Here is a 26,017-nt window from a genome sequence, read left to right as displayed (position 1 = left end):
CAGCCCCAGATTTACTGTATTTCCGAACTGGGGCAATATTAAGTAGTGGCGCCCAGCCACACCTCTGTAACAAGAGGCGGGAGAAGGTATTACTCTACGCACCTCAACTGTGCATGCTCAAGAGCCCGCCCGCAACAGCTCAAATTAATCTAATTTAAACAGTTGTCATGTCACGCTCAGGCAGAGGCAATTTGTTGTTATAAAGTATTGCATTGTCTTCCTAAAGCCTTTGGCACACTTTGCTGTTGGCAGATGTTTGTATGAGCACTGTTTTGTTGTTGTATAGTATGCATTTCCTTTGCGATTTAAGTTTTATTTTCGCTTTTTCTCCCTCTCGTTCATGTTTTGTTGCTGCAGTATTATTCTGCAGTAGCATGATACAGTAATATCCTTTGTTAGAGCATTGAAAAATTCCCGGGTTTTTCCTGGTTTTCTCCCGGATGAAAAAATGCCCAGGTTTTTCCTGGATCACCCGGGTCGTATACACCCTGATTAAGTATCTAGGCATAACATTGCAGATTAGATTAGCACTTGTTCCATAGGTCATGAATACGTCACTTCGTAATGATGTGGAATGTGTCAGGTTAATAAAAGGTGTCTATACAAGATATTACATTACACAAAATATTACTGGGGAAATTACCCACTTACTATATCCAAAAATTCATCTAATGAATCCAAGTAATATGAAATGGAATGAGCACATAAAGATTATATTAGGGAAGGTGAATGGTCGACTTCATTTATTGGGAGAATTTTAGGAAAGTGTGATTCATCAGTAAAGGATATTGCATATAGGTTGCTAGTGGAACTCATCGTTGGGGAGTGTTTGAATGTTTGGGATCTGCACCAGGTCGGATTAGAGAAAGACTTTGAAGCAATTCAGAAGTGGGCTGTTAAGATTTGTTACTGGTGGATTCAAACAACATGCAAGCATTATGGAAATGCTTCAGGAACTTAAATGGCAATCTTTGGAGGGATGGTGATGTTCTTTTAGAGCAGCACTATTGAGAAAATTTAGAGAACCGGCATTTGAGGCTGACTGTAGAATGATTCTACTGCCGCCAACATACATTTCGCGTAATGGCCGTGAAGATAAGATTAGAGATATTGGGCTCGTATGGAGGTATACAGACAGTTGTTTTTCCCTTGCTGTATTTTTGAGAACAGAAAAGAAAATGACTGGTAGTGGCACAGGGTATGCTCCACCACGTACCATATGGTGGCTTGCGGAGTATGTATGTAGATGTAAATGTAAGGAGATAATCAAGTCCATTATGAATGCCTCAGTCTTAGAAAACACTTGTTACACTATTACTTTCCATGTACAAAAGTGAATTAGATTCTGCACAGTGACTAGCAATATCTTCAGTAGGGTTTAGAATTTCTTAAAACGCAAAAGGCACAAGTTGTGTCATCAATAAGTCTCAACAGAGACAAAACCCACTGACTGGGCGCAGTGATAAACACGGCGACTGCTGCAAGGCTACTGACAGCGCTGCGTGTCTGCCAGCAACCACAGCAGTCCTCACACCCAACACTGTGAGCGTGGCCTGGTCTGGTCTGATGGTGTTGAGACATCTACTGCTATGTGTGGGGCAGTCGGTGTTCAGGACCGAGCTCGAGTGTGTGTGAAACTGGGTTAAAAGCTCTATCCTGCAGCTGTGATTAACACTTTCCTATTTTTTCTAAATTTCTTAAGGCAAATGCTAAAATTGTTTGAAGACCGTGGTCTAGCTTAGCTTGTGCTTTTCTTGTAGTGGCCATTATGTCAGTGGGGTGTAAAATTCACATTTTCCTTTCTTTCCCAAAAACAGGGAACTAAAATGTCAGATGTGTTACAGTGCGACCAGGTTAGTACCACACGTGACTTAGGAGGCAGCATTAGTAGTAGCCTCATAGTGCTCATTAATGATGAGCTAGTTAATTCGCTAAGTAAATTGGTGTTTTTTAACCCAAATTAACCAAACTAAAAAGGGGGAGGGAGGTTTCAGATAACAATTTTTTTGGTTCAGCCTGAATGTTTAATATGTGCTACAGTATTTTGCATTGTATAAATTTTTGAAGGTCAAAATAACTCAAAAATCTCTCCGTTGGCTACATTTATATTCTCTGTTTATGTTAAAATTACAGTTTCAGGTTTACAGTACTTTAATATACAGCACACGAGAACTATTATTTGGTCAGCCTTAGTTGGAACAACTATGATTTTACTTGGTGTGAATACTGTCAATATTTATATTTTCTAGCTAAATTATTCACAAAACTACAATCTGCCTTACCACCATAGTGCCTGCATCCATGACCAGCACTTTGTCCGAGTCCATGATAGTATTCAGGCGGTGAGCAATTGTTAGAACTGTACAGTTTTTGAACTTTTTCCTAATTGTTTGTTGGATCAGCGCATCTGTTCTATAAACACAGCAAAAACACATTTTAAGATTATAAACTGGATACCTCTACATTTGTGTGTTATTAAATAAGAGATTTTGTGAAACTACAGTAAATGACTAATTGCAAAATTAAATACAAGAAGGTACCCAAAATAAACCAAACTTGCCATTTTTTTTCTTTTTTCTTATTTATTCACATTTTAGGCATAAACCTTCAATCCTCTTTGAGAAACTATCCACCTGCACTAATACACTAAGCTTGACAGTGCCTCCGTCGTTTTTTCTTCACCTCAGCAACATCAGAAAAACACTTCTCTTTCACATCTAGGGGACTGATGACCACAGATGTTAAGTCCTATAGTGCTCAGAGCCATTTGAACCATTTTTTTCCACATCTCTTTACATTCTAGGAAACAAAAAAAAGTTGCACAGGGCTAGGTCGTGAGAGTACCCGGGGTGGGGGGGTGGGGGGACGGTTCGTCACGTCACATTTCTGGTCAAGAATTTTTTTAGAGACATGGCTGGGCTGTGTTAAGAAGGGGTATTGTCATGACTGAAACATCAATCACCCAACTACCACAAATCAGGTTTTTCTGCCACATATCACTGCACAATCTTTTCAAAACTTCCAAATAGAAAGCCTGGTTAACTGTCTGATCCTGTGGAACAAACTCTGAATGGATAACTCCTCTCACATTGAAAAAACAAATCAGAATTGTGTTAATGTTTAATTTCATGTGATGAGCTCCCTTGGGGCGAGACAAACTTTGAAGTCTTCCACTGAGTTGGTTGTTGGTTTGATTCAGAATCGTAAGCATAGCACAAAGTTTCGTCACCTGTGGTTTGAAAAAAGGTTTGGATCATTTCGGGACTCATGCTTCGGAACACAGCATGCTTCCATGTCACCTTGTTTGAGTTGAACAGTCAGCAGTCGTGGCACAATTTGGCAGCCACCCTTTTCATTCCCAAATCATCTGTCACATTTCACTGCACTGAACTTCAAGTCACTCCCGACAGCTCCACAATTTCTTCAATGGTTTGTTGTCAATCTTCATTGATGACTGCACAGATGTTTTCAACATTTTCATGTGTTCAGGATGTGGAAGGACAACCAGAACAAGGTTTGTCATCAGTTATACACTATTTTTAACATTCCAAGAGTTTCTGTTCCACTTTTTCCGAGCAAAAAGCAGAATTTCACCATTGTACACTGTTCACAAAAATCAGCCACTGCAAAAACAACGATCACACAAACAGTTGTAATTATGAACTCTGCTTAAACCAATCCTGACCTCCTCCAGCAGTGGCGCTTGGCTTACTGACTGTGGAATGTTCACTCTAAAAAACATGGTAATTCAAAAGCTCTAGCCAGCCAAAAAATTTGTTTGGTTTTTTTTTGGGTACCCCTTTGTATCAGAGACTATTCAGAATGAAATTTTCATTCTGCAGCGGAGTGTGTGCTGATATGGAACTTCCTGGCAGAGACTCTAACTCGGGACCTTCGCTTTTCGTCTTGCTCTTGCCTGCAAAAGGCAAAGGTTCCAAGTTCGAGTATCGGTCCAACACACAGTTTTAACCTGCCAGGAAGTTTCAGGGAATTATTGCTGGAATTATTAATGTTAACTACTTGCAAAAAATATGAAATTGTAGACGCAAATAAAAGTAGAAATTTGACAGATAATGTTTCAGTTTATGTCGTTTAACTTTTATCTTGGCTAATGACAATGAAACATTGTTAGAAGTTCAAAAATACGTAAAGCTCAAGAGAAGTGATCTGCTGAATAGAAATACTTGGAGTAGGGCTTACAGACACACAAGATTAAGATGCTATGGACTTTAAAGCTTTAGATGAGAAAAAATGGAAAAAAATATGCACTTCCCCTTGACTGCTAATTAAGAAGTGGAGATCATGCACTGGATCAGAAGTAGAGAAGATGAAGGGAAGATTCAGATGTGATTATAGGCTAACAATCAAGATTCTATTTCAAAGTAAGACCTATAACTTTGTTTAGTGTTAAAACAATAAGAATTGGACTTACTGTGGGTCAACATTTGCTGTCGCCTCATCAAGTACTAGTATGTTGTTGTTTCGCAGAATTGCTCGTGCTAGACAAACAAGTTGTCTTTGGCCAACACTGAAGTTGCTGCCTCCTTCACTGACTTCAAAATCTAGTCCATCAACAGCTTCTTTAAGTTTCACCTGCAGTTAGTGTTAATAAGTTAAGTATATATTTACTATTATGTGTAGTACTTAAATGTTATTCTATTATATGTCAGAAGCATATTTTCTCTAAATTTATTACCTCTTCTAATACTTCATAAAGTCTATGATCAGGAAATTCACTGAAAGGATCCAGGTTGTATCGAAGTGAAGCAGAAAATAATACAGGCTCTTGAGGAATGATAGATATCCTTTTCCTCAAATCATGTAGACCAATTGTCTGTGTATCTATGTCATCAATATAAATAGCCCCTTCAAGCTCTGCTAGACGGAACAGTGCTGAAATGAGTGAAGACTTCCCTGCTCCTGTTCTGCCGACTATTCCGACCTAAGGATATAACAAAAGACATCATTGTAGAGAAGTTCTAAATAGCTAAAAGCTTAAGTATGTGTCATGTGGATTAATTTTTTAGTTTGTTTATCTCAGTAGTCAGGTTACGTACCATTTCCATTTAAGGTTTTTCCTGGTTATTACAATGTCACTATCTTTCAAAACAGTGGTTACAGTGTGCCTTTTATTTCAAATGGAATGCTTTCATAAACTCACTCTCAGAAAAATTGTGTATATTGAAACAACTATAGGATTTGGACAGAGTTAGGATATTCCAACAGTGTAGCCTAGAAAAAAACTTACTCTAGCTGTGAATTAGAGAAGGGGAAAAGCTCAGCAGCATGTAATATGACAATTCATTTCAAAGCTACTATTACCTCAATCAACATTTTTCAATAATTGTTGGCTTTTAGATTGCCTGGCTCATGAACAGTCAAAAACCAACATTACATTAAGTATAGCAAACAGGTCATTTGAAGATGAGGCGTAGCACCTTTACATCACACCTATAGCAGTTAACAATAGCAAGCAGCCTCATGCAGAGATGAGGCTTATTTCTAAATAATAATAACAATAACAATAATAATAATAATAATAATAATGAATGATTCATTGCATTTGTATAAAAACAGGTTACAATTCTTGACATATGGCCCTATAATACATCCTTATGAGTATGTCGCTGATTAACAAAATAATTAAATTACAAATATAATAGTCTGCTTAACACTGTTGACATATTTTTTCGAAGCATTTCTTATTCTGCATCTAAGTATGGTATTCTTCTAATGAGGAAAATGGTTTTTGTAGCAGAAATTTCTTTAGTGAAAATTTAAGCTTCATTGTGGGGAGGGTAATAACTTAACTGGGCAGTGCATTGGTTAATTTTAAACCAGCATATTGTGGACCCTTTCATGTAAAATTTTTCTTTATTTCTGGTATTATTCTGATACAAACCATAATAAATCTTAGGCTGCAGTCTTTTAACAACTAATATATCTTTTAGTATGTACATATTTACTACGCTTAGTATACCAGTTTTTAGAAACAAGCCACAGCATTATTCCTTATATTTTGCTTCACAGATGATTCTTATAGCCCTTTTTTTGAAGTAGCAAGAGCTTATTTAGATTTGCTTTGGTTGTTCTTTGAGCTATTTTTAGTCTGTCTGGAAAGGTGCCTGATTCTATTATATTATTTACTGCTACGGACAGAGGTACAGAGACATTTTGTCTGCGCACTCCTAATACATTTATACTGAGGCCATCGTACCCTGTGGAACTGCAAGATTATAGAGAGCTAATGATGTTAATTATTTCTTTGCAATTTGTGGGGGCTAGATATAGGTTATGCTCAGATGGATTGTCTTTAAAATTATGCTGCAGATTATTATGTTTATCATTGACAGCTTCCACTACTGAAGAAAAATATTCACTGAATATACACACATAAAAAAACGTTTTGCATCACCTCAGTTCCGAGAGTTCTGGAACTTGTACAGAAAATTGGTGCAGAGATTAACATAAACATCATTTCCCCCCTTTTTATTGCTCATGGGAGCCACACATCGCATGTTGTACCACCATACAGCGAGACCTTCAGAGGTGGTGGTCCAGACTGCTGTACACCACCATACAGCGAGACCTTCAGAGGTGGTGGTCCAGACTGCTGTACACACCGGTACCTCTAATACCAAGTAGTACGTCCTCTTGCATTGATGTATACCTGTATTCATCATGGAATACTGTCCACACCTAGATCCCTCAGAATGGTTGGTGGGTCACATCGCCCATAAACAGCCCTTTTCAATCTATCCCAGGCATGTTTGATAGCATTCACGTCTGGAGAACATGTTGGCCACTCTAGTCAAGAGAAGGAATTCATTCACAAGATGTGCACGATGGGGGCATGAATTATCATCCATGAAGGTGAATACCATGGCAATATGCCGCCAATATGGTTGCACTATCTTTCGGAGGATGGCATTCACGTATCGCACAGCCGTTACAGTGCCTCCCATGACCACCAGCGGCGTACGTCGGTCCCACATAATGCCACCCCAATACAGCAGGGAACTTCCACCTTGCTGCTCTCGCTGGACAGTGTGTCTAAGGTGTTCAACCTGATGAGGTTGCCTCCAGACACATCTCCCATGACTGTCTGGCTGAAGGCATATGTGACACTCATCAGTGAAGAGAACGTGATGCCACTCCTGAGCGGTCTACTCGGCATGTTGTTGGCGAACCTGTACCGCACTGCATGGTATCGTGGTTGCAAAGATGGACCTCACCGTGGATGTCGGGAATGAAGTTGCGCATCATGCAGCCTATTGCGCACAGTTTGAGTCGTAACACGACGTCCTGTGGCTGCATGAAAAGCATTATTCAACATGGTGGCATTGCTATCAGGGTTCCTCCGAGCCATAATCCGTAGGTAGCGGTCATCAACTGCAGTAGTAGCCCTTGTGTGGTCTGAGCGAGGCATGTCATCAACAGTTCCTGTCTCTCTGTATCTCCTCCATGTCCGATGAACATTGCTTTGGTTCACTCCGAGATGCCTGGACACTGCCCTTGTTGAGAGCCATTCCTGGCACAAAGTAACAAATCTGGTCATGATCGAAATGCAATATCGACTGTCTAGGCGTGGTTGAATTACAGTGCTCATGCATGGTTGTTTACATTTTTGGGTGGGTTTAGTGACATCTCTGAACAGTGAAAGGGACTGTGTCTGTGATACAATATCAAAAGTCTATGTCTATCTTCAGGAGTTCTGGGAACTGGGGTGATACAGAACTTTTTTTTTTTTATGTGTGTATTAGCAATTTCAAGTTGATCTTTTACTATCATGCCATTGTGGGATGTCCTTACAGCACTTGTCTCTGCCTGTTCTGGAACTGTTTTATCACTCCTCAGACACCAGTAGTACACTGTGTAAAGCCTGAAGCTTGTTTGCAACATTGCTGCTTCTGGTCTGTGTTAATAACTCTTTATGGTATTCTTGATAAGTTCTGAAGGCCCCCCTTAGCTTGAAATTTTGTCTACTATTCAACATTGCACTATGGAATAAATTTTAATTTTTCCCTTTCTTCAATGGCATCATTATTTATCCAGATACTTTTGTTTATATTTTTAGGTTGTTTAACTTTGGTGAGTACAACTGAGCATGTGGCATCAGAACAGTAGTAGAAGTCAGCAGCAAAGCAGTCATAGGAAAACCTATCATTCTTAAACCATGGAATGTGTGCTAACATGCAGTTCAGTATATTGATGTTATCATTATACATAAGTCTTCTGCTTACATATAGTTTCTTTTTAGTGACAAAGGGCATCTAATTTGCCTGCCATTGTAGCTGTACTGCATGCTGATCAGAGATGGCTAGTTTTAGAACAGCTGTACTGTTGGAAAGATGGGTCACATTTGCGATTATATTATCCAGACATGTTTTGCTGTTGCCAGTTTCTCTAGTTGGCTCACGGATAACTAGGTTCAGATTGAATTCATTGAGTAGGAGGTGTAGCTTTTTGGTATTGGCATCATTGGTTAATAAGTCTATATTTATATCCCCTGTTATTATAGTATTTACATGGCCATTTAACACTGAAAATGTACTGTCTCTATATGTATCAACAAGTAAGATAGATTTTTGAAAAATGTATCCATACTGGCTCCAGGTGGCCTATACACACCGATAATTGCTGTATTTTCTCTACCCCATTTTAGAGTCATTGCAGCAAATTCTGTGATTCCTTCTATGCAGAATGCACTTGTGTCAATAACACTGAAATTACTTGCTTTAACAGTGAAGATTGTTCTGCCAGCCCCAGACTTGTTTTTCCTACTACAGGCAGAACAAAATTTCATGGAGAGGGGTTGACTTGCTAATTAGGTCTTCAGTGCCAGTGTTTAGTTATGATTAAAATATCAGGTTTATCAAGACATATAATAACATCCAGAGCATTGTGCTTGTTTTTAAGACTCAAAATTCTGGTGCATGACATTAAGTCTGAGTTTCTCCTGCTGGACTATACAAGAGGATTTAAGGTTATCAAACTGTCCATCAGGCTTTACAAGTTTCCCAGCATTGTCTGCAGATTTCGTGGGTTGTGCCATTCCATGGCAATGTACTTTTTTACACCACTTTGTGGAGAATTTTGTCTAAGTTCCTAAACAATTAATTTACTGACTGTCTTTTTTCCTCTTTTATTTATGTGCATACCATGAGTTGCGCACAGGTCTCTTTCTAGATTGCTGACATTAACTGGGGATACATGGTGAAATTTATTACATATTGCTTGAAGCCTATCTTTTATCTTGTATGATTCACCAGTTTATGGTACTGGGGAAACAAGAAACATACGCGGATAATTTAGGTAGGAATAACACGAAGTTCCCTTCTTTACGAAAGTTTTCTAACATTGCTCTGAAAAGCTATTAAGTTGCGATTGGTTCAAGGTAAAAGATGTGTGATAATGGATTGACTATAAGATTTTGCAGCCGATCATAAAACAGTATGTTCACACACATTTTGTGGGCTGTAGAATACTTTAGGGAGACTAGAAAAATGTGGAGCTTAACCACCATGATAATAGTATGTGTATAATAGGAGCACTGCAAAGAGGTGTCATTTTGTAGAATTATTAGTGAAAAGTTATCATGTAATGTTAGAAAGTGTTTTCATATGAATGAGAAAGACGAAAGTGTGAAATTTTGATAAAAAAAAAAAAAAAAAAAAAAAAAAACACGCAGAACATCTGTTGTAATCTTTCTAGTAACAGGCTCAGTTGAATACCATAAGCTGGCTACTATTCACACTACTATGGGCTGGTGGTGAACTTATAACAAAGAAGTGACAATATAGTGAAGTTTTATGTAAAGTCTATATTTCATTCCGTTAGCTCATTTAAATCTGTTACTAGAGAAACTTATGATGTGCCCTGCGGATACAGTTAGTGTGGCTTGTTCTACTACTGCTTGTTCAGTGGAGCAACATTGATTTGTTTTCTAACAGGGAAGACTTGTGAGAACTGCAGAAGAAGAGAACTCCACTGAGATGTCAGCGTACAGTTTTTTTATAGGTGAAAAATGTAACTACACCACCGTGAAGGCTATATAAGTACTTCAGTAAATCTATATGATTAGTACTATGTATACCAATTTGCTTGAAGTTGGCCAGAGAAGTTAGTACATGGGGCCAAATAACAGCTTTGTTGATACATGGACATAACAGTGGTCATCAGAATACCAATGATTTTGTGTTGAAATCACAGTACTTACTGGTTTGGTGGTTTATTCCATTAAATTAAGTTACATGTATTCCACAACAACTACATTCTGGTACCCTATTGAAAGGAACCAAAATACTTCTGTGGTGAAAAATCAATGAAATTTTAACAAGAAGGTTAACTAACTAGCTATTTAATAAAAACAAAGATGATGTAACTAACCAAATGAAAGCGTCGGTATGTTGAGAGACACACAAACAAACACAAACACACACACAAAATTCAAGCTTTCGCAACCAATGGTTGCTTCATCAGGAAAGACGGAAGGAGAGGGAAAGACGAAAGGATGTGGGTTTTAAGGGAGAGGGTAAGGAGTCATTCCAATCCCGGGAGCGGAAAGACTTACCTTAGGGGGAAAAAAGGACAGGTATACACTCGCGCACACACACATATCCATCTGCACATATACAGACACAGTTTAGTTTGTTAACAGGATGATGGCTACTGTTTGTTATGCTGCACTCTCTCTCCCCCCCTCCCCCTGCCCCCCTCCACCCCTCCAGAGACTGTCAGTAGTAGGGTGTTAGAACCAATTTTCCAGGCCTGTTAAGGTGAAGCCAATGGTGACCATTTTGTAGGACTGGCAAACATCTTCATCCCTCCGGTTCACCAGTGAAGAACCTCCCAGGGAGAGATCTTTGGGGTGGGGAGTGAGATTGGTATCTGTCTTTGTAGTCCATCATCTTTCTTTCTCAGTTCTAACATTCCTACTCTTTCTTTTCCTTTCCTTTCTTCTCTGCCAGGAGTACAAGGTCAATCCTCTCTCCTTCCACATTCCGTAGTTTCCAGTGTGAAACCCCTACTCTTATCTATGTATTAGAACCTGTTTTCGCAGTATTGCCAGAAATGTAGTGCATGCATCAGTGGCTCCTGGACAAAGTTACAGCAATAATCAACCCATAACATGAACTGATAATTATTTCCTGTGCAATGAGCATCATTAAGTGATAAATACTCATTATGTACCAATACCAGAGAAGGAAAGTTGCTACTCACCATATAGTGGAGATGCTGAGTCACGACAGGCACAACAAAAAGACGCGCACAATTATAGCTTTCAGCCATTAAGGCCTTTGTCAGCAGCACACACACACACACACACACACACACACACACACACACACACACACACACACACACACACGTCTGCAGTCTCAGAGAGCTGAAACCACAATACTCATTATGTTTAGATAAAGAATTGATAATTAAACTAGAGGGGCAACTGGTTTACCAGCACCCTTTGTGGCAAGCCCACATGTATAGAGAAATAGAGACAATGTAAAAAAGTGTGTATGACTTCAAGATGAGGTACATTGCCATGATAAGTGTTACTTATTCTTTGTGGGGTAATCCAACGGTAACAACAAGTAACATTAGGACTGTGTCTTGATTAAAGACATCTTAAAATGAAATTGTATAAAGTAGTACTTCGACAAACACCACTGAGGTTTTTAGTTTCCAAAGTTTTAACTAGATGTAATTTGTGAAGGCAAAAGTGTGTTCTGAACTACCAGTATTATTTACGTGTGTATGTTGTATAGCCATAATGACATCTTTCATCTCAGGAAGGGGATACGCAGCATAGCATATCGCTTGTGTGAAGTGATGTGTTGCACAATATCTACCGAACTGACAACTGATGATCATCACTGTGAAAGTTTTTTGTTAGCTTTTTAATCTAGAATAGCATACTGACTGGAAGTTTATGGCTGTCATTGGTATGGATGAATGCCGCACATCTGCAAGGTGGAACGATGGTAGCAGCTTTACTACACTTCACATTAGTTGATGCTTTGGCGGTTTATTCCATGCTGCAGTGTCCTGCCTTGGAGACACAAGGTGCACTTTGGAAACACGCCTTCATTGACAATGACAGTGACACCATGGAAGAAAAGAAATTGGTTTGTATTTGCTAGATTGGAACAGAATTGTCACATATCATTGCTCATGTGTGAATTCATATTCTTATGAAATGTTATCTCTTTGTATTTGAAGGAGGAATGTAATAGGGTTTAATACAAAGCACTTTCTATTAATTGTAGAGAGTCAAAAATAGATAAAAGAGTTTTTAAGATTTCCAGCACAGATACAGTTGCTAACGAGAAGTAGTCCTCAGTAAAATGAACTATACGGTTAGTCTGAACATTAAATCAAGAAATGGCAGTTCAGAATTGAAAGATAACAGCAATCGTAACCTATACACAATATACTCAAATGAGGTAACATTAATGGCAGTAGTACTGCAGATCATCTCAGTACTAGGACATCAAAAAATGACTCCAGCACTAGTATGTCATCTGCTGGCCTAATCCTGTGATATTACGGCTTCGCATTCTCAAAGAAAGTATGCTTGACCATAGATGCTGAAACATCACAAGGCATTAACATTTCATGTTTTTCCCTCTGCTAACAAGATTACTAATGAAGGCCACAGTAATGTGTTAATGACAGAACATGTGAAGATCAATGAGGAAACAGAGCTATCTATGCTACGGATTTGTTCATATCTCTCAAGAAACAACTCTGTAATTAACGTGCTATGCTGCCCCTCAAGTACCTGCAGTGGCTTTATTCCTCTAGTTGTGGCTTAAATGAATGACATATGAAATTGTACGAAGGATCTCTAACAAAAACTTAAGCATTTGCTAATGTAAATATAACAATTATAAGGAAATCCAAGCTAACAAAAATGTTTTGCAGGGCCCAGAAACAAATATAATTGGTAAATTACTTGATGTAACTTCACATGTAAACAACCGAACATACTAAACGCGCAAACAGAGTTGACACCCGGCACGCTGGCTGATGGGAGCGGCCGTAAATGGGAAATACCTTTGCAGTCACTCCCATCAGCCACCGCGCTGATTGTTTGCGCGTACAATACACTTTCGTGGTGTCCAGGGAAAAACTGAAATTACAGCTAACTTTTTGTTTTCTGTTGTATCGTTTGTTTATTCATTCATTCACACACACACATACATCATGCGTAAATCTCATTACACACTATGTAATCAAAAGTATCCGGACATGTGGCTGAAAATGACTTGCTGGAATTCAGTATGCTGCTGGCCCACCCTTATCCTTGATTACATCTTCCACTCTCGCAGGCATACACATTCAACCAGGTGCTGGAAGGTTTCTTGGAGAATGGCAGCCCATTCTTCATGGAGTGCTGCACTGAGGAGAGGTACTGATGTTGGTCGGTGGGGCGTGACACAAAGTAGGTGTTCAAAAACATCCCAAAGGTGTTCTATAAGATTCAGGTCAGGACTCTGTGCAGGCCAGTCCATTACAGGGATGTTATTATCACGTAACCACTCCGCCACAGGCCATGCATTATGAACAAGTGATTGATTGTGTTGAAAGATGCAGTTTCCATCCCCGAACTGCTCTTCTACAGTGGGAAGCAAGAAGGTGCTTAAAACATCAATGTTGGCCTGTGCTGTGATAGTGACATGCAAAACAACAAGGGGTGCAAGACCCCTCCATGAAAAGCACGACCACACCATAACACCACCACCTCCGAATTTTACTGTTGGCACTACACACGCTGGCAGATGACATTCACCGGGCATTTGACATACCCACACTCTGCCATCGGATCGTCACATTGCGTACCGTGATTCATCACTCCACACAACGTTTTTCCACTGTTCAATCATCCAATGCTGACGCTGCTCACACCAAGCGAGGCATCATTTGGCATTTACAGGCATTACATGTGGCTTATGAGCAGCTGCTCGACCATGAAATCCAAGTTTTCTCACCTCCTGCCTAACTGTCATAGTACTTGCAGTGGAACCTGATGCAGTCCGGGATTCCTGTGTGATGGTCTGGATAGATGTCTGCCTATTACACATTACGACTCTCTTCAACTGTCGGCAGTCTCTGTCAGTCAACAGATGAGGTCGGCCTGTACGCTTTTGTGCTGTATGTGTCTCTTCACGTTTCCACTTCACTGTCACAATGGAAACAGTGGACCTAGGGATGTTTAGGAGTGTGGAAATCTCGCGTACAGGCGTAAGACACAAGTGACATCCAATCACCTGACCACGTTCGAAGTCCGTGAGTTCCGCCGAGTGCCCTATTCTGCTTCTCTCATGATGTCCAATGACTACTGAGGTCACTGATAAGGACTACCTGGCAGTAGGAGGCAGCACAATTGACCTAATATGAAAAACGTATATTTTTGAGGGTGTCCAGATACTTTTGATCACATAGGGTATAGTAGAGCCTTCAAACATGTGTAACCAGTTAGGCTATTTTTGTAATCTAAACTATCAACTAATTACAAAGATCACTAAACTACTTACACAGTTTGAGTAGATCTGAATAAAACAGTTTTAGATTTGAGGCTGCAGTTTTTTCTAAATAAACTTAAAATTTATGTTTCAACAGTCTTTGCAGAGGTCCTCTTCCAGATGACTAAATTGTTGAGTTCTGGATGTGGTATGCCCAATATACCTTTCTGTTTTGTTTATCACATGACAGTTTCATTATGACGGAGTTGAGCTTGAAAACAAACTGTGTGAAAATAAAGCAGTTAATAGATACTTGAACTTAGTGTAACACAAGTTCTGGAAGCTGTTTTTGTAGAAAAAGGCTGAAGATGGTGTTACGTGCAAAATTTCAATTCTGATGTGAGAAGAAGAAAGAAACAAAACATATATGATGACAGAAATATTAATCTTGCAGAAACATATTAAGTGGAGATACTCTTTCAGCAGTAGGTATGAAGAGACCACAGATGCCAGTGACAACTGCACTTCTCAGAATCTTAAACAGAAAATATTAGAACAACAAGTTGCTGTTTCTGCTCTCCAAAACATCTGTGAACTGCATCAAAATGACAAAAAAATTTGTTGTTTTCAAAGCATCTTCATGTAAATAATAATTGTGATTGAAGAAGCTTGTGATTATTGCTGATAGCCTCAGACGTGTTGGTGGGGAATCAACTGTGGGATCTGTGAATTACGTGATGCTTGGGGCTTTCCTGCTGGTAGTTCATTTTAGACTTCCTTCTTGTCCTTATCTGCTGTCTCCTTGGTCTGGATGAATTCCCTACTTAATTTATAAACTGTCCATTTTCCTTTTATACATTTCTCTGTTCACCCCGATTAAATTACCTGTCTGCTATGGTCTGATAATAATAAACTATTTCTCTCTTTATCTCTTCATAATTTTATATTGAAAATACTTGTTTTGTGGTTTCAGTTGTACCAATTATTCATTATTTATGGTTGAAAAATATTACAATCTTGTTTTACCTTGTATTCATGTCACTTAAGAGTTATGTATTATTTTTGTTCCAGTGATTCATGCAATTTCCTTAATGTTCAGTCCATATTACTCCCTAATAATCATCTTAATAAAACGAGTGTAGTAAGTTTACCTTTTCAGCAGATTTTATAGTAAAATGGAGATCTTTTAGAACTGGAGGATCTGATGCAGAATATCGTAAATATGTATGAACAAACTGTATGACTCCATCATCTGGCCAGACTTTTGGTGGTCTCCTGCCTGTAATAAAGCTCCATTAGTTTAACTCACATGATATCACTTTATGTAATATGTTTCTAATGGTGAATAAAAAGTGATTAGCAATGAATATGGAAGTCAGTATTAAAGCATCATTAAATATGACCAATCTGACAGATGATTGCCAAATTGTATCATCAAATATCTCAAACACTATCAAGGGCAGAATAATGAATCCACAATTGATCAGTAATTACAACAATGGTAGATCCAGAAAATACAAGAACATGAAGAACTATTGTGACAAGATTAATAAAATATCAGGTACCATACTGAATATAGAAAGACAAAAGCAAATACCAATCGATATAAAAGACATCAGCATCTCCAGTAAATTGGAACTAGAAATGCATTCTCATACAATTAGAAATTTGTAGGTCATTAGCAAGAAATACTCCACAGTTTCTTCCTCATCTAGAAATAGTCTTTACACAGTTTAACAATAAGAAGAAGAAAATTGTTGTTTATTGAGAGGTTAACATGGACTTCTAAACAATGGCAATCTTAGACAGTTACTCTAATTTCAACTTATGCCCTATGGTGTCATTCTCAGTCAGAGTAGATGGTAATAGCAAGACTACTGTTGCCACTTTCTTCTTAGGCCCCACATATTATAGTAATGCAGGGACCACAATAAATGGTGTATCAGATCATGCCGATCAAATAAAAAAGTTAAAATATACCAGCTACAAAATAGTAAATGATCATACCTAAGTTACATGTGTTAGAACAATAATATGAGACACCAGAAAATCCTGGGTGTAATACAAATAATGGAAGGAGGCACTGACTGATTGACAGGTGCACAAAAAAGGTTGAAATGGTGCTGAGTATACAGATAATGTCCTCGTCTGGAGCTAACTGATACAAAACACACAGAAATGCTCAGGGCTACGTTTTCCCCTCCCAAGTACATTGTCCTGGCAGTGCAGTCCAGTTAGAGAAAGAGGTCATGTAGCAGGAGAGAGGTGAATGGGAAGAATAATGGAGGTGAGGGAAAGGGGAGATTGAGTTGCGGAGGGGCAGGTGGGGAGGGGAGGAAGGGGGGGGGGAAGAGAAAGAGAGAGAGAGGGAGAGGGAGAGAGAGAGAGAGAGAGAGAGAGAGAGAGAGAGAGAGAGAGAAAGAGAGAGAGCAGGATAGGCATGCGGTCCCGGTTAGTTCACCCTGCCACAGGCAGAGAGAATTGTATGTAGCACTTGAGAAAGCAAATGAAATGCATAGGGATGAAGTAGGAGGGCTGAGGTTAGGAGACTAATTCCAGGAGGATAGTGGGTTCAAAAGTTGTATGGTAATGATAAATCCCAAGAACGCAATTCAGGGCAAGTGATATTGGGGGGATCCATACATCACAGGTTGTGAAGCAGTCATTAAAGTCAAGTATGTTGTGCTCAGTAGCATTTGCTGTCACTGGGTTGCCAACTCGGCTCTTGGAAACAGTGTGCAGGGACCATCACTTGGTGGACAGCACATAAAAGGCTGTGCCAAAGCTAACAACAGAGTTGCTACGTGACATGACTGCTTCCACAGGTGCCCCAGTTACCAAAAGGGCACGATGTGCCTGTGGCAGGACTGGGATTCAATGTAGTAGGTAAATGGGAAGAACATTTCTTGCACCTATGTCTTTCGTAGCAATACGACCATTGCGACAACAAGTTGGAACAAGCTGTGTCATAAGGAATGGAACAGGTGTTTTGCATATTGGGACAGAGGAATACTACTTTCAGAGAGGTGGGAGGGATGTTACTCATTTATGAACACGGCGATTGATAATAGAATCCCCGACTGAAACAACTGGACAACTTTCTTCTCCAGCGCTTCAACTACCTATTGTAATGGATCTGGGAGATGTGTTATTTTCTACTAAATTTGTCGATACCAAATCTAATGAGGGAGGTTGTAAATGTTTTCTTATATTTTTGTCAGAATATTTTTTGTGAATTGTAATTTGCCTTATTTTATGCTAATTTGCTTATACGTTTGAGAGTGACAGCATATTGATTAATATTAGTAGACGTGATGAATAATATCAAAGAGACTAGTTAGAAGTGGAAGCTTTTGTGTTGTCTGAAATGTCTTTGATGTTGGAGTCGTCTTTGACTGTAGTCAGTCGGCAGTGAATACTCGGTGTGTGACGGTAGAACAATGTACAGGTCCCCATTATAATAATTTGCAAGTGACCAGAAAAAATGAGTTATTCTACTACTTTTTTTTATATAAACATCAAGAAGGAAGTACATTCGGAAAAATGGTATTTGAAGCACCAAAAATGAGGCAAACGCGTTGAACCAGGACATTTCCGCAGCCGACGAAACAACATTATGGAATCATACTTTTACTAGACGACTGAAGCCAACACAAAAAAGTCAAATATCATCTTATAAACATCCAAGGAAAAGTGAGTACTGTCATGAAATATGCTAAATTCAAGTATATAAAAATAGTGAGCATATTTCACTATGAATCTCCCAATCTACTCATCCACTTCATTGTATGCAACATACAATTCCACCTGCCAGTGCCAGGGTAGTATCACCAGTGCCACATCCATAACCTGTTGTCTGGCTCTTTCTCCCTAACAGTGCTCAGCCACCCTTCCATCCCTTCCCTTCTGCACCTCATTCTTCTTCTCACCCACTCCATCCAATGCAACACCTTACCCCAAATCTGCTGCAGTGATGATACAACACAGCTGGTCCTTACAATGTAGACATGTACTAGTCTGCTGCAAAGGAGGGTATAGTGTGAAATCCCAGCAACATTTTCAATCTTTTTTATGTTAAAAGTACATTGTGAAAGGAAAAGGGAAATGTATCTTTTGGTAAAAATAAGTAGGGATCCTGCAGTACTTGCACACTGCAAAAAGTACTCAAAATTATTACAGTTATTAAAAAAATCAATGAACATGCACATAATATCACAAACCAATACTGCTGACAACAGACTTAGGGCAGCATGGAATGTAGTGAAGTGAGAGACAGGACCATTGAACTGAATGGAAGGGATGTGAGCAATGAGTCACAGGTAGCAACTGCTTTTAATAATAATTTCTTAAATATAGTAGAATAGTTCAAGAGCAAAATCACAGTGGTATGTTGAAAAAGTATCTTTTATAAAATTCTATCATACGAATGTATCACCAGCTTCTCCTGAAATTAAGAAAACCATACATTCTCTCAAAAATAAAAGCTCACTTGGCTTTTCTGGTGTCTCCAATAGAGCATTAAGAATTTGTTCCTGTATAATATGCCCAGTCTTATCTGAAATATGTAATGCATCACTAACTCAAATCATTTTTTCAGAGAGACTGAAATATGCCATTGTTAAACCCCTCTTTCAGAAAGGTGTTTTACTGCTGACATCATTCTCCAAAATTTTTGAGGTGTTGATGTATTCTAAAATAGTATCTCACCTTAGCAACAATCGTGTCCTTAGCAGATTACAGTTTGGGTTTCAGAAGGGTTGCTCTACTGAGAATGCCATTTACATGTTCAGTCGCCAAATTTTAAAAAGCATTAAATAATAAAACAGCACCAGCTGGTATTTTCTGCAACCCCTCTATGGCATTTGATTGTGTGAATCACAGTATTCTCCTAGAGAAATTAACATTTTATGGGATTGATGGTATAGTCAACGAACGGATAATGTCATATCTAACCAAAAGAATGGAGGAAGTTGTATTCAGTAATTCAAGCAATATAGTCCACAGACATAATTATGATGGGGAAGAAATCATGTACTGGTTCCCTAAGGTTCAATCTTTGGTCCACTACTGTTCCTCATATATGTAAAAGATCTTCCACCTAGAATACAACAAGTAGAATTAGTTCTTTTTGCAGATGACACTAGTATTGTAATCAATCCAAGTATATGTACAGAAACAGAAGTGATGGTAAACAAAGTTCTTAAAAGTATCATTGACTGGTTTTCTGCGAATGGTCTCTCCCTCAATTTTAAGAAGACCCAAAATACTCAGTTCTGCTCATCTGGAGGTTCTACACCAGTGATAAGTGTAACATATGGTGAGGAAATAATAAATAGAGTGGAACCTTCAGAATTCTTCGGGGTCAATATTGATGAGAATAAATTGGAAAAAACACATTTTGTAACTCCTAAAACAACTTAGTTCAGCTACATTTGTGCTTAGAATCATTGCAAACTTTGGGGAGAGACAAATCGGTAAGTTGACATATTTTGCATATTTTTTTATTCAATAATATCATATGGAATAATGTTCTGGTGTAACTTGCCTTTAAGCAAGAAAGTCTTCATTGTGCAAAATATGGTCCTCACCCATGATCATCATGTAAACACCTGTTTAAAGAGTTGGGCATTCTGACTACTGCTTCACAGCATATTTATTCCCTCATGAAGTTTATTATAAATAATCCACTACAGTTCAAGAGGAACGATGAGGTTCATAATTACAACCTGAAGGAAATTTGATAAAAAGCCCAGAAAGTTTCTCCTTGACAACTCCTTCTACTCCGCAGAAGAATTTCGATTGTTGCAATGTGTAAAAGGTAGTGGGTAGGAATAACTAACTCACATATGTATGCCGGTTTTTCTTTTTGTATAAGAATTAGGAATGTTCAGAATGTAACCATATGTATACATTAATTTTTGGAGTGAATGTATAGTGACTCAGTCCACATCATTACGATCTGTCTTGCAAAATTATCAAATGAACATGCTACTACCTGACCAACCAACCAACCTGTTGATCACTCAATCCATTACTATATGGTGACTGGTTATCTTTACTCCTGTTATTTACCACCAGAAAATATTTATGAATTATCTCCAACAAGAACAATAGGAGGAAATTTTCTTTTTTACTTAATTTTTGAACTTCTATCCCAAAATCCAAAGCCAGCGTCCCTCAAAGACAGCTAAAATGAAAATAAGGTGAAGAAAACAAAATAATTTGTTAAGAATTGGGACTAGAATATATCCTGTAATGAGGGAATTTTACCCATTATAAAGAGCTGTTACAGCAAAGTAGCAAAATTATACTACAAAAGATATCAAAGAATATATGCATGATATAAACAACAGATTTTCAAATCTAAATGAAGAGCATCACTTGTAGCATACTTCATTCCACATGGGATTTCCCTGCACTGGGTATGAGTCTTGTAGTATAATATATGTTGTAAATACTATTGTAAATCTTTTTTGTGCCATCCTTTTTGTTGTTAAGGTCTTTAATTGGCTTTCTGTGAATTATATAGTGGCCCTTTCCATGACCAAGTAGCTTTGTTTCTTACCGTTTCACAAGACATTACACATTATATTAAATTGAAACTTATCTGATTTTTGATGAGATAGTCTCTGATTTATTCTGAAGGAGAAATAGAAATCTTTAACTGTGTACCATGTGCTGAGAGAAAAAACAATCAATGTGAATCTGAGTCTTGAGTTTACAAGTAGTATAAGTAGTAAAAGTAACTACTAACTATGTACCTGAGGCATTTAGTGATCAAAATGCATAGAAACAACTGAAAACATTCAAGATTTAGAAGAACATTCCACTTCAGAGAGAGAGAGAGAGAGAGAGAGAGAGAGAGAGAGAGAGAGAGAGAGAGAGAGAGAGAGTTGGGGGCAGGGAGCACCGTTTCCCAGAGCTGTGGCCAGAGTTGGAATCATCCAGGATGATTTAGCCACATGTGGATGTGTGTTGGGAAAGGTGGGCATGCATGTCAGGAAAAAAGAACACTCTAGGACAGTTTCCAAATTCACCCAAACTTTATTGTACAAACAATACATGTAGGATACATAAAATTATTAAATTTGCAGATCAAGATCTCAAGTGTTTCTGTGAGATAGCAAACTACTGTTTTGGGATACACCAGTCCACACCACCTTGACCTGGATGGTATATATTCCAAGTTTTCCAAGTTCATTAAATAACTAGAAAAAGCACTACAACAGTCACTACAATTTTACAATGTAAAAATTATTGCTACATTTACGCTCTTCTTTAGATCAAGCAAACTATTGTCCAGTTGTGGTACTAAGTGTGTTACAAGATGCTGCAAGGACTTCTGTATAACAGAATACTTCCAACAATTTGAGTTGTAACACCTCCTACCCACTCCACACCTCATGTCAAGCAGGATTTCATGCAGACTGAAGATACTGCAACAGGTTCTCACCCTGACGTCCTTTATAGAAGTGGGCTTCCGAAAGACAAAGACAACATCACAGGTATTTATTGACCTCACAGCAGCATCACACCATGTGGATGGATGTTTCAATGCATAAATGAAGTCAAACTATTCCAAGTTCAAAGATCATAGCACTAATGGAAAACAGGCTTAAAACTGCTATTTTAAAATTAACATTGGAGAACCTACAAGTAAATTCTACACTGTGAAGAACAGTCACCCACATAACTCAGTTTTGGGCCCACTTTTATTAAACATCTACACCACTGACATAGCACCACTGACTCTGAAAAGTTTAGTTATGCCCAACTCAAAGCAACACATTCAAAGATTGTGAACAAGCACTCAGTAACAACTTAGGAAAGCTTGACCAGTATCACAAAAAATGGAGACTCTGCCTGACCTCTAATAAAACAGAAGTTAGCTCATTCCACCCAACCAACAGAATGTATTCTTCTACAATGAAATATTACAACATAGTTGACACCCCAAATATTTTGGTGTGACTGTCAACAGATCCCTGACATTTAGGAAACAGGACAAAAGCTAATTTTTTTAAGGTAACTGGCTGGTGCTGGCTGGGGATCTAATGCAAAGATCTTGAGAACTACAGCACAAGCACTCGTGTATCATGGTGCCGAATACCGTTCTCTTGTTTGAAGCAGAAGTAGTTGTATCAATAAAATAATAGATATATATCTAAATGATGCAATGAGGATTGTGACACGAACTATTAAATACACATCAGTACCATGGCTGTCAGTATTCACCAATATTGCCCCATCAAATCTGATGACAACAGCCAGTAATAGTGCTTTATTGTGAGTGGAATATGATCTTGAGTTATGCATGCTTGTAGTCATACTGTTAGTAACTGGTTTGCAACAGTTCATGTTGATTCTTCTGGTGTCACATTTCCTCCTATCTGTGCAATGGAAACTATAGAGTTTGACACTGCTGCCCTTACAAGCAACCATTATAGTGGGCATCTATGCTGCATGAAATCTAGAACCTCATCCATGTATGTGAGTATGTCCAGTCATCAGCATTAGTGTATGATTGACATGGCACAAAAAAGTGCAGATAACAACAATATATGCTTCCTATATCAGACATTCCTTTAATCTAATTGACAAGCAATATTTTAATGGTTTTGTCACTAAGCCATATTCTGATGTTCCACGCGGTTCATATAACTGCCTCTGCTGTTTTACAGATAAATGAAACAAATGCAACAATCATCTTTTCTACATCTGCACCATCTTCTAATCATACCCAAATAAAGGCAAAAATGAATGAAGAAAAATTGAATCAAAATCCTTAGCAACACAAATGTGTCATTTCAGATATTAACAGTTCATGAGTTAAAGCCATGGGCTTAACAGGTTACCAATCTCTTCAATCCTCCTCCAACTACCTTCAAGACTACAGCAGTGTGAAAACATCACAGACAAATACCTCAAAGATTCAAGCCAACAAGATGCAGAGAACAATTCATGCTTTAGGTAGAAATGCTAAAGGTTCAACACAACATTATGACTTTTGGATTAAAATAGACCACTCACTGAAAAGCATAAGCATTGAATTGTTGATAGGAACACACACAAAAAAAGAAAACTTGCTAGCTTTTAGAGTTACCCTTTGATGAGCTACAGTAAAACTCTCTCTCTCTCTCTCTCTCTCTTTGTGTGTGTGTGTGTGTGTGTGTGTGTGTGTGTAAGGGGGTGCTTTTATTTTTTTCTTTTCTTTGAAGTCTACTGACTATTCTCCAGGTAGCAGCACACTGATAGTTCTGCAGGGCAGCCAACAGATAGACTAGTTTTTAGACCTTGATACTCTACCAAATAGAAAGGTTCTTATCTCTTTCAAATCTGTCCTTTGTCAGTGTCATTGGGTCAGAGATCAGGAGAACGCGTTAGCCAGGGCAATAGGCAAACACCCTCTGTATCGAGGTACGTCACAAGAGCATGGGCAACGTAAGGTCTTGTGTTATCTTGTTGAAATATTATGTAGCAGAGACACTGATGATAGGGTACAGCTACTGGCCTAAACACTTCATAAATGTAACACCTGCACTTTAAATTACTGGCTATTCAAACCAGAGGTTATCATGTTGTGTAACCAATAGTATGCCATATTATCACACCAGGCCTCTATGAACATGGCAAATGCAGTCTGACAGAGCCTCATGCCATGTGCCCACCAGTGGCCATAGCAAAGCCTCACATCTGATGCCACGGCCTGGCCTGTTGGTGAAACATCCGTCACTATGTGTGGGTAGTCAATATTTTAATAGACAACACTGTGGCACTCCTGTGTCCACTGTTGTTGTTGGGTGCCTCATTGTTAGCACACCTCTCTGTGCTACCAAGTCAGGGAAAGCCACAACAATGGTCACAGTGCTGGCAATCCGTGGTACCCCAGATGTTACCACACTATCAGTGTGGGTACTTGTCTTGCTGCAAACAAGCCCATTTCGTGACTCAAGGTAAGTGATGTGGCTGTACAATACTACAGAGACAGGCAAACAATGTCTCCTCTGAAGTGCAAGTCATATGGGGCTGTTGAGATCCTCAATGGTGTTGAGTATGGCTCTCTGGGATCCATTAATTCCGTATTCATGTGACACCAATTTATAAAATACAGTCGTGATGGGGCATGACTGTGCTGCTGTCAAATTCCAACACATGCAGACAGATATTTATTCTTCTTATTAGTGGCGTAACATGATCTTCTCACAAACAAACTAATATTCAAATGTAGTATGAATGAGAAACATGCTGGAGGATCTTTTCTATATACAGCACATAGATCGTGCTACCCCTATCTATTTTGTTCAGTTATGTCAAAAGATGCATCATTTAGATATCCAAGTACACAGTAAATTTCATGCCAATTTCACCTCCATTGCATACCATCTTTATGGTGTTGCAACTTTAATGGCCAACAGAATACACACACTGCCCAGCCAGAACACTATGACCACTATCATTATAAACCCGTCCACAAGATAGCAGGGATGACTGCTTGTCAGACACTCACGCAGTGCTTGTAGCGTCAGTGAGAGTGCTGTCCATGACTAAAACGGGGAAGGCGTGTGATCTATCTGAGTATGACTGTGGACAGATTGTGATAGCCCATAGGATCACCAATAGCATTTTTGATACTGCATGACTTTTTGAGTGTTCAAGAAGCACTGTGGTAAGTATCTCCAACACATGGCAAAACCAAGGTGAAACCAAGTCCAGATGTCATGGGGTTGGGCGGCCACCCTTCATGACAGACATCGGACACCGCAGGCTGGGTAAACTGGTAAAACAGGTCAGGAGATAAACTGTGGGGGAATGCTGGGCAGAGTAAAGTGTGTCTGAATAGACTCCTAATGATGGGCCTCTGCAGCCAATGACCCATGCATGTTCCACTGTTAATGCCATGACATCAGAAATTACAACTGAAATGGGCATGTGACCATCAGCACTGGTTGTTGGTGTAGTGGCAGAGCATTGCATTGTCTGAGGAATCCTGATACCTTCTTCATCACGCTGTCATCTTCCAGGGGAACAGCTCCTTGACACCTGTACTGAGGGGCAAAGGAGAGCTGGTAGTGGATGCAGTATGCTCTGGGGAACATAGCAAGAGAAAAACGACTGTCTGTATGCCTCCGTATGAGCCCTAATTTCTCATATCTTATCTTCGTGGTCCTTAAGCGCAATTTATGTTGGCAGGAGCAGAATCGTTTGGCAGTCAGCTTCAAATACCAGCTCCCTAAATTTTCTTAATAGCGTTTCCCAAAAAGAATGCTGCATTCCCTCCAGAGATTCCCATTTGAGTTCCCGAAGCATCTCCGTAACACTTACGTTTTGTTTGAACCTACCAGTAACAAACCTAGCAGGCCTCCTCTGAAATGCTTTGATATCTTCCTTCTATCTGACATGGTACAGATCCAAAACACTTGAGCAGTATCCAGAATGAGACTTTCACTCTGCAGCGGAGTGTGCGCTGATATGAAACTTCCTGGCAGATTAAAACCGTGTGCTGGACCCAGACTCGAACTCGGGACCTTGAGCAGTACTCAAGAATAGGT

The 26,017-nt window shown here is 39.0% G+C and overlaps 1 protein-coding gene across 1 annotated transcript in view; it reads right to left on the bottom strand.

Moving 5' to 3' along the window:
• Positions 1-26,017, bottom strand: part of LOC124777963 (ATP-binding cassette sub-family C member 4-like) — a 256,857-nt gene that overhangs the window by 9,026 nt on the left and 221,814 nt on the right. Inside the window, exons 21-24 of the mRNA XM_047253522.1 lie at positions 15,620-15,747; positions 4,697-4,942; positions 4,433-4,593; positions 2,283-2,412 (exon numbers count right to left, since the gene is read on the bottom strand). Coding sequence (XP_047109478.1) covers positions 2,283-2,412; positions 4,433-4,593; positions 4,697-4,942; positions 15,620-15,747 — 665 coding nt within the window. The remainder of the gene's footprint in view (positions 1-2,282; positions 2,413-4,432; positions 4,594-4,696; positions 4,943-15,619; positions 15,748-26,017) is intronic.

The sequence above is a fragment of the Schistocerca piceifrons genome, chromosome 2 (assembly GCF_021461385.2).
Source record: "Schistocerca piceifrons isolate TAMUIC-IGC-003096 chromosome 2, iqSchPice1.1, whole genome shotgun sequence".
NCBI lineage: Eukaryota > Metazoa > Arthropoda > Insecta > Orthoptera > Acrididae > Schistocerca > Schistocerca piceifrons.
This window is presented reverse-complemented; position numbering and strand designations above follow the sequence as displayed.